Source organism: Vespa mandarinia, chromosome 5 (assembly GCF_050613455.1).
Source record: "Vespa mandarinia isolate Hongniang chromosome 5, ASM5061345v1, whole genome shotgun sequence".
Classification (NCBI taxonomy): Eukaryota; Metazoa; Arthropoda; class Insecta; order Hymenoptera; family Vespidae; genus Vespa; species Vespa mandarinia.
Window position 1 is genome coordinate 4,107,428 of NC_140814.1, and position 10,073 is coordinate 4,117,500.

Genomic DNA, 10,073 nt, shown 5'->3' on the forward strand with positions numbered 1-10,073 from the left:
TCTACGTCATCGTCATCGCCGTCATTGTCAATCCTATTCGGTCGTCATCGTTCTATTCTCGTCATTCAACTTTCGTCATCTTGACCAATGATGGCCAATGATAATGATTGATATTGCAGACAAATCAATGGGTTATAAAGTAAATACGAATTAAAACGAAGGATTCTCCCTTTATCATTTTCATTACTGTACACGATTAACTGTATTTTATATTATGTTTTAATATAAATACAAGTCGCGAATATTAATACAGTAAGACACACTTGTTTCTTTCTTTTCTTTCTCTTTTTTTTTTTTGTTCGTTTTTTTTTCTTGAGCGATACAACACACACAGACATCAATAGTCGAAATGAATTTCGATGGACATTGGCTTTATGTTGCGACCAATTTATTATTACAAATTTATCGATAACCTACGTGCGTATATACGTCACGTGGGAATTCGTTTGGAATGATTAATCGACACGATAAAATAATTAACGCTTAATACAATGCATTATATACGATTTGCGATAATCATTGCAAACGGAGAATCACGGGATACTATTATTATCTTTATTTCATCTTATTATACGTATTCTTTTAATACTGCATATATCTATTATAATTATAATTGTACATATAAAAATAAAATACGCGCGAGCTCACAAAGTACAAAGTACGTTTCTCGGTTGAAACATCGCTCTATCTTACCTCCCTCTCAAAAAAAAAAAAAAAAATAAAAAAAAAAAGGAAGAAAATAATCTTATTTATTTCATCGAATTTTTATTGCGGATCTATTCGTATTTTAGAAAAAAAAGAAAAAAAGTGGAAAGAAGTGTGCAAAGAAAATAAAAGAATAGAAAAAAAAGTGGGAACAAAAAATTGAAATTTCAGCGTTCTTTTTTAAAGAAGCAGAACGAACGAACGAATGAAAAGGTAAAATAAAAGGGAGAAAAAATGATAGAGATGGAAAGAGAGAGGAAAGAGAAACAGACAGAGAGAGAGAGAGAGAGAGAGAGAGAGAGAGTGAGAGAGAAGAGTAGCGTATGGTAATGGCGCGTAATACGATCTGATTGCATTTATGATGAATGGGGGATCCGCTTGGGAGGGTTTGGGGCGCGTGTCGAGTCGGGCAGTTGGAAATTCTGCTTGCGGTTTAATGACAGCGCCATGGTTGGTCCGTACGTTCGTTCGTACGAGCCATACACAACCCCTCTTACTCATCCCTCTTATCCATCATGCTCTTTCTCTCTCTCTCTCTCTCTCTCTCTCTCTCTTTCTCTCTCTCTTTCTTTCTCTATCTATTTCTATCTATCCATCTCTCTTTCTCCCACTCTCTAGTTCCCTAATTATATCTTCGTTCCAAGAAAGAGAGAGAGAGAGAAAAAGCTGAGATACGATGAAAATCGTAAGTTCACGGTTTCACATGCGAGCTCGTTCCTTTTAAAATTTTTTTGTTCTCTTTTTTTTTTTTTTTTTTTTTTTTTTTTTTTTATTAAAGACGAAGAAGGAACATCGGATAATTACAGACCTCGTATTTGTTACAGTCGAGTTTTCGCGAGTACGTATCCTATGAAGAAAGAAAGAAAGAAAGAAAGAAAGAAAGAAAGAAAAAAAAAAGAAAATTAAATAAATAAAGAAGAAGAAGGAAAAAAAATTGGAGAGAGAGAGGAAGAGAGAGAGAGAGAGATAAAAATGAAAGGAGGGAAAGGAAAGAAAGGAAGAAAAAAAAGAAAACGCTTATCACGGCGATCCTTCTGGAGGGGTAGAGGAAGGGAAAGAAAGAAAGAAAGAAAGAAAGAAAGAAAGAAAGAAAGAAAGAAAGGTAGTATACACGTTCTCAGGTAGATCGTGAATATCCTTTCATTCATTTTTCTCGAGACTGACTACGTCACGATACTTTTAAAAATATTTTTACACAATGAAAAGAAGTTGGTAGGGACTCGATGATAACGCTTTAAATCCCGTCGTTTACTATAAACCATCGTACGTTTTATGGTGTGTGTGTGTGTGTGTGTGTTGGGAAGGGGTAGATGGAGGAAGGAGGGGGATTGAAAAAAGGAAGAAAAAAAAGGAGAAAAGAACAAAAAATTAATGACTTCAATCATTATTACAAAAATGCGACGAAGTCAGTAATGCGTAGAAACGTTTGCAATCTAAATATTTCTTGATATTTTTACTTTTTAATCTTGTCGCTTATGATTATATATATTATTTGATTAATTTTTTATTTTTTGATTTTTTTTTTTTTTGATTTTTTTGATCCATTGAAAAAAGACATTATATTATACAACGTTAAAAACTTGATAAACATTTAAACATTAATCGATAATCCGATTGAACGATTAATTTGTAATATCTATGTGCGAGATAAAGAGACATACGTAATATAAAGCTCATTCAGATTTATAGATAAATATTTTTATTTATTTCTTTGTTTTTCTTCTTTTTTCTCTTTCTTTCTTTCTTTCTTTTTTTTTTGTTTTGTTTTTTTCCTTTTTCCTTTTTCTTTTTGGATTTTTCAGAAGACAACAACATAGAGAGAAAGAAAAAAATGTCTCGCTTTAAGCAGGTCGATTCTTTCACACGCGACTTCCAGCAAGACGAGACGGTCTCTCTCTCACTCTCCTTCTCTCTCTCTCTCTCTCTCGTCGTTCTTCCATCCCTACGGGATTCGTTTTCGAGCTCAACGATGCGCGCTCTCGATAACGATTTTACGAGGCACGCCCTTTCGTCGAGAGGACGAGGACGACGACGACGACGACGACGACGACAACGACAACGATGACGACGACGACGACGACGACGACGACGACTAAGACGACGACGACTACGACGAAGTAGACGAAGGATATCGAGAACGTCGTCGTTTTACCTCGCCTATCGTGGAATCGAATCTGGTTCGTATCGTTCAACGTGTAGTACCAACGACGTTGAGCTCGCGTTACTCCAATGTATTTACGAGAACCGTGACGAATCGTCGATCGAACGAAAACCAACCTACATATACGACATACTTTTATTTCGCGATCGGTGAAAGAGAGAAAAAAGAAAAAAAAAAAAGAAAAAAAGAAAAAGAAAAAGAAAAGAAAAAAGAAAATAAAGAGTTTTACTTCACGAGGAAGCTTTTACGATAGATTCCCTCGAGATAAGAATGAGATTTCCAATGATGAATATTTTTAAAATAGATTATTTGCTATTAATCGTTCGTAAAGAAATTAGATATGCATTAGAAATAATTTAACGTTTATATAATTGATTTAAACATGCCAGTTAAGATCATCATCAATCAATTGCATTTATTTTTATCGTTATCTCTTTTTTTTTTCGTTACTATAATATCGAATATGAGACCATACTTCGTTTCATACTTCAACTTGTTATTTGTCTCCTTCTTTTGATCTTTTTTCTTTTCTTTACTTCTTTTTCCTATTTTTTTTTTTTTCCTTTTAAAAGAAAATCCTACTGTCTATGTTCATTATATAAATGTATTTTTCGTGCATATATGGCAACTAATACATGTGCGTGTAAAGTGTATATTGATCGGAACTCATTATCATTATCATCATTCAATCAATTGACTAGAAGAAACTGTGTACTAAGTAAAATGTGATTAGATTAATATTTATATTGCTATTATAAAAAAAATTTATCTAAGATTAATGTATGAACTTTGAATTATTGTTGAGAATTAATAAATTGCAATTATCAATAGTTTTACATAAATTTTCATCATTTTAATCAGTGTTCGTATAGTTCCGTAATTTGTAATAGACATTTAAAATAGAAATTGTTCCATTCAACTAATGTATTATTATACGATGATATTCTAACAAAGCAAATAAAAAATAAATATTCTTTAATATTATAAGTTCAATATTATATTCTTTACATTAATATCATCTATAATTATGTTGAAAAGAATTTTATAAAAGAATCTTTATATAAAAATCCCGAAAAAATACAAATTCGCTTTACTCCTATAAAATAACAATCTTTCCTAATGGTTGAACAATCCGCAGTACAAAAATGAAAGTGGTAATAATAATAATAACATTTATTAATGTTGCACAACAGATATAAAAACACAGCATTCGCAAAAAGATGAATTAAATCTGTTTCTATAAAGTGTTCGATCGAAAAAACAGGACTCTACTAATATCGGCTGTACCAGTCGGTAAAACAATGCTTTAAAATTACAGATTTTCCGATCGATAAAACAGTAATCTAACATTACCGATTTTTCTGTTAGTAAAACAGTGATCAAACATTACCGACCTCTTCATCGAAAAAAACAAGGATACGCAATGACTGATCAGTAAAACAAAGCTCTACTGAAACTGACTACTCGATCAATAAATAGGAATCTACTATTATCAATTAAGACATTACAGGACAGAATAAAACAGAATAGAAGTGAGAAAAATATCTAATAAGTTCCTATTTGATCCTATTCTATTTTAGGACTCTAATTACTTTTTATTTTTGTTAATAATGTTCCATAAATAAATTATTAATATCTAATTGTAAAAATGTTTAATAAAAAAATGAATTAATATTGAATTTATTCTTTTCATAATTTTAATATTTATATTCTTATATTTCTGTGTACAGTGCTTGTTTTATTCGTCTTTTATCGAACTTTAAGAATTATTTTCTTTCTTTTATTTTTTTACAAATAAACTGTCTACATCATGTTCATGTAATCGGCAATATAAATAAATGGTTAAAAAATATGTTTAAACAATAATCTTTTCGAAATATCTCTCTTGGTACATATAAAACTAAGCGAGGACAATAAGTCGAGCTGACTCGTGTTACATCGGTGAAAGTAATCGATTATTTATGCCCTTTTAATTCGTGCGATGAACATACATACTCAGTATAGTGATCACGGGGCGACGATTTTCAAAAGGGTAACCAACGAAAAATGACCGCACGAACGAGTCTTTTGACTCGCCTGCGATAAGGGTTGGTTCGTTGGTTTGTTGGTAGGTAGGTAGGTAGGTAGATAGGTAGAGATTTGTAAGGGGCGCTGCAGTTGATGAAAAGGGTTTGACGATTTGAAAACAAATCTCTTTTACTTTTTTTTCTCTCACTTTATAGAATAGAAATGATAATTAAAATAAGTAGTTACAATATATGCTAAATGATTGAAATAATTTATCAAAAATGAATAAATGGATTCATTTATTTATACATTAAGAATATCTTACTATCACATATTTTAATGATTTTATTTTTGCCTTGTATGTATGTTCAGATATAATGAAACAATTTCTTTCTTATATATTTACGATGTATATAATGACGGAGAGATTATCATATGAACGATTTGAAATAAAAATATTTGTTTAAGCAGATCATCGTTCGATTGGATTTCGCGCTGCTCTTTGTTTTTTTTTTGTTTTTTTTTTTTTTAACAATATTACTATACATATATAAAAAGCTTCAATGACGATGCGCTTTCACGTAGGTTTTTTTTCCCCCTTATCGAATATATTTCGCATATATATATATATATCTATATATATATATTTATATTGCATAATTTAATTGAATTCCTGAATCTTATCAATGATAAGAATTGCATAAGAATGAATATGCAACGATCGATTGAGTTCTTCGTTCTGATTTTTTTTTCTTTTTTTTTTCACACGAAGTAACACTAATCTTTTGTATTTCCATAGTATGCCCCTTTTTCACGTCTTCATATTAATTACTACAAATAAATTAAATCATATGATAGAGAACGTTAAATAATATTCTTCTCACAGATAGCGCAGCATTCGATAGTTTAAATAATCTTTTTCTTTTATCATTATTTGCTTCATTTTTCTTTATTCAACGCTTGAATAAATTCTTCTAATTTCTCTTGAATTTGTCTAACACGTTCTGGAAAAGAAAAAGAAAAAGAAAAAAAAAAGAAAGGAAAAAAAAAGAAAAAGAAAAAGAGAAAAAAAAATATTTCATCACAATTATTATTATTATTTTCGATCATAAAATTAAACATTATTTGTAATAACTTACTCAATTCTTCAGCTAACGTAACACGTCTGCCTGTGAGCAATTTAATCTTCATTTCATTATCTTGACTATAATCTTCTAAAACTTCTTTGATCTCCTTGTCTAATCTACGAGCCTCACGATTTATTATCTGTTGTCTAAGCGCGTTCGATGTTACTTTTAATACTTGCTGAATTCGCCAAAATAATACAATGTCATTACATTCCATCTATTTTGAAAAAGAAGAAATATATTTTAATTTATATTAATAATCACAGATCTCTATTATTATTATTATTATTACTATTATTATTATTATTATTATTATTATTATTATTATTATTATTATTATTATTATTAATTCAATTAAATCATATTATCATTATCAAATAAATTGTATAATTTATTCTTACTAACTTCGGACTCATGACCAGTATGATAAAGATAATATCCCTTTCTACAATCATAAGCTCTGGCTAAACTTTGATGTAAGAAAAATCTTCTGTAAACCGGATGCCAAGTTTCACGTATAAATTCATTATCTACTTCCAAGGAATTACGTTGCAAATTTTTTCTAACGGTTGTAAGCTCATCCTGACTGAGAGTAGGTGGATGTTTCTAATATAAAAATAGCATATAAATATTAACATTATATAAATATATATACATACACATATGCGATACTATAATATTCACAATAGAATAAATATATCTTACTTTGTCAGTATAAAGTATTTTATCTAATTCATTTTTGACAGCAGTCCGTTTTTGTTGTTCTTCTGTTTGGCTTTGCCAATAAAACCAACGTTCCTTACGATTAGGGCCTAACATATCTCGTAAAATTTGTTCAGTACTTTGTAATTTTTCTTTTACAGATGTTTCTAAAAATCGTACAGCTTGATCCCAATCCCGTTTGTCATTTATACTTCTATCTTCCAAAGTGTTCAATTGAATAACTCGTAACATTTCAGATGCCTGTAAATTATTAAAACACAAATTATCTTTTTCTTTTCTCTCTGTCTCTATCTCTCTTATTTTTTTTTATTACTTTTTCACAAGATTATCATAAGACATACTTTTTCTTCCCACGAATGTCTTCTCATTGCCTCGCTCACCACCGCATTCTTTAAATTATCAAATATATTATCGTGATCAGGATTTAATCGAGCCTGTGCCATGAAACGTTGAAATTCTTGTTCTAAACATTCCCATCCACTTTCAACGCTACGAGCTGGAAGTTGTTGATCTGCCCATTGTTTCAATTTAATGTCAACGGTTGTATTAAATGTACCTGAAATATGTATATATTAATTATTCATAAGAATTCAATTCAAACGTTTTTACATTTAAAACTTTGAATTTTATATAAGATTATTTATTGAAAATATTGTCGCACCTGGACCTCCACTTTGTGCAGCAGGTAAATAGATATTTTCAAATACGTGCATACTAACTTTTTCCCAAATTCGTACCATAAGAACTTCTTCCCAATGCCTAGGTGAGACTTGAGATAAATTCACGATTTCATCCAAAATTTCACCACGAGCCTTTTCAAATAATTCATCTCTATCCAACTCACGTAATCTTGATATAATAAATATTTGATTATTTCAATGGAACGATATATATATATATTTTTTTTTTATTTATTATAATTTATTATTAAAATTGTTTACCTTGGAAAATTATTTTTCCATTCGGTTTCTAAATTAAATCTAGTAGCTTTGAAAGCATCTGCCTGTTGCTCTACCGTTTCCCTTACCATTTTCCAAAAACATTCAGCTACTGCCAAACTCAAATTTCTAGTAGTTACTTGACCTGACATTGCCAAACCATCTCTAGATAAAATAATATATATATATATATATTATAAACGGTTTTTTATCATTGTGTTGTGTTCATAAATTCATTGTGTTCATTATTTTATAATTTCTTATTTACTTAATTTTTTTTTCTTTTTTTTTTCTCCCCCCCCTTAATATTTCATACTCACTTAAAAAGTTTGGAATTTCTAAAGAATTTTTCTTCATAATCCTTAATTGTTTGTATACTATCGTCTTGTCTACCACGGCCAGTTACAACAGCAAAATATCCTAAAGCTTTCATTGGAAATAATTTTCCTTGCAATATTTTCTTGAGTCTTTCTGGATTAGTTAAATTTTCTTCTGCTATATCTACCTAAATACGATAGGTGACAAAGAATTAATTAATAATTTTTTATTTTAATAAAAATTTATAATGAAAAGTTTATACATTTATCTCCACTTACTTTAGTTAAAACAAAGATAGTCCTTTTTCCACTAGGATCCATTTGAGCAACGAGATCTGTTACATTGCTTCTTTCTGCATCAACCGATCCATCTTGAATGCATAAGATAATAGCATTGGGATTACTCATGTATTGCTGAGTCATTTGTCGAATAGCATCTTTAGTATCTTCTGCCATGTCAACAGTAACTGTCTGTTGCAAAGTATATATTTCAGTTTAGTATATTATATATTACATATACATACACACACATACACACACATACATACATATATATATATATATATATATGTATATATTAGTACTTGATAATAATGTAATCAAACATTTTACTTACGCTAATAATACCAGGAAGATCAACCAATACCATGCGCTGAAGACCAGGTCCTTTTACCGTCATAGAAATAACATCTTGACTAACTGTTTTTCCATTTTTAACGCTATTCTTCATACGTAATTCAACTTCTCTCCTAAGATCAGCTAATTCCGATTCTTTAGTTAAATCAAATTCTCTAGAACTATCTTTAAATTGTGCAATATGATATGGTCCTTCGCTTAAGGTAACTTTGACTGGTGCACGCGTCATCATTTCACCGCCACCCCTAAAATAATAAAACTACATAGATTGTTATTCATTGACATTTTTTACATTCGATATATTTTTTGAATAATACCTTGGAAATATTCTAGCTTGAGCGATCATTTCCAATACAGATGTTTTACCTGAACTTTGATCACCTACAACTACTACTCTAGGTAGATGATCAGCAGTCGAATAAGCACTATCATATTCACTTAATTCATCCAAAACATCACTATACATGTCTATTAGAGATTTCTGAAAATATCATTATGATTTTAATTATAATTCAATACAAGAAAATTTGTATATTTCTCTCTCTCTCTTTCTTACCTTTATTTTTCTATTATTAACTTTTTGATTTCCTTTCAATAGCATTTGTTTACGTAATTCTTTATTCTCTCTTTCTAATCTTTCAAGTTCACGTTGATATTTCAATTGCATTTGCATTAATTCATCTTGCATAGCATCTAATCTCTGTTGCGACGATTCTTCAAAATATAATAATAATACGTTTAATTATAAAAATATAATTATTGTAAAATAATTCAATATAAATATAATTTACGTACGAGCTTTCTTGCGTTCTTCTTCAATATTCTCATTGGATAATGGGCGAGCAAAAGCAACTGCAGTTTTTGATAATTCGCCTTTTGCTTCTGAAAACAGAATTTAATAATAAAATGTCAGTAAAGTGTTGTATTTTTTAAATAATTAATGAAATCTAGCAGAATATGAGAAGCTGATATGGATACATGGACATATACAATGATAAAAATTAAATATAAATATATTACATTTTATATATATATATATATATATATATATATATATATAAAATATTAATATATATAAAATAATTTTATGTATAACTGTGGAATGAAAGGTCTGCCCCATTCAGTATTTAGACCTAATTATTATCTAATATTTTACAAGATACAGTGCTTTGTTAAAAAAAAAAAAAAAAAAAAAAAAAAATCTTTTTGCTTCATTTGCTTGAAATGCTGAATGGACAGACTGCAAGTTACCGATAAATTAGCACTTCTTACACACCTGAATAAACTTGGTTTGCTATCGATGTGATTGCGTCAATTACACCTGAACAGAACAGACCATGATCATTTACTTAGGTGCAAAATGAAAATATAATAAAACAATATATGGTTTCATACAAAATTGAAAGTTTATTTTACGTTTATTGAAATTATTATGATTAAATTGATAAAATTTAATAAA

The 10,073-nt window shown here is 29.3% G+C and overlaps 1 protein-coding gene across 2 annotated transcripts in view; it reads right to left on the reverse strand.

Moving 5' to 3' along the window:
• Positions 1-5,347: 5,347 nt before the first annotated feature.
• Positions 5,348-10,073, reverse strand: part of Opa1 (Opa1 mitochondrial dynamin like GTPase) — a 6,444-nt gene continuing 1,718 nt past the window's right edge. The window contains exons 5-18 of one of the 2 annotated variants that reach the window (XM_035866869.2): positions 9,891-9,935; positions 9,410-9,496; positions 9,171-9,328; positions 8,932-9,095; positions 8,595-8,859; positions 8,258-8,449; positions 7,982-8,166; positions 7,665-7,826; positions 7,385-7,572; positions 7,065-7,279; positions 6,706-6,963; positions 6,406-6,606; positions 6,013-6,217; positions 5,348-5,877 (exon numbers count right to left, since the gene is read on the reverse strand). In XM_035866869.2, the coding sequence (XP_035722762.1) occupies positions 5,813-5,877; positions 6,013-6,217; positions 6,406-6,606; positions 6,706-6,963; positions 7,065-7,279; positions 7,385-7,572; positions 7,665-7,826; positions 7,982-8,166; positions 8,258-8,449; positions 8,595-8,859; positions 8,932-9,095; positions 9,171-9,328; positions 9,410-9,496; positions 9,891-9,935 (2,390 nt within the window). In that variant the 3' untranslated portion in view covers positions 5,348-5,812. The remainder of the gene's footprint in view (positions 5,878-6,012; positions 6,218-6,405; positions 6,607-6,705; positions 6,964-7,064; positions 7,280-7,384; positions 7,573-7,664; positions 7,827-7,981; positions 8,167-8,257; positions 8,450-8,594; positions 8,860-8,931; positions 9,096-9,170; positions 9,329-9,409; positions 9,497-9,890; positions 9,936-10,073) is intronic. The other variant, XM_035866870.2, reaches the window with a different exon arrangement.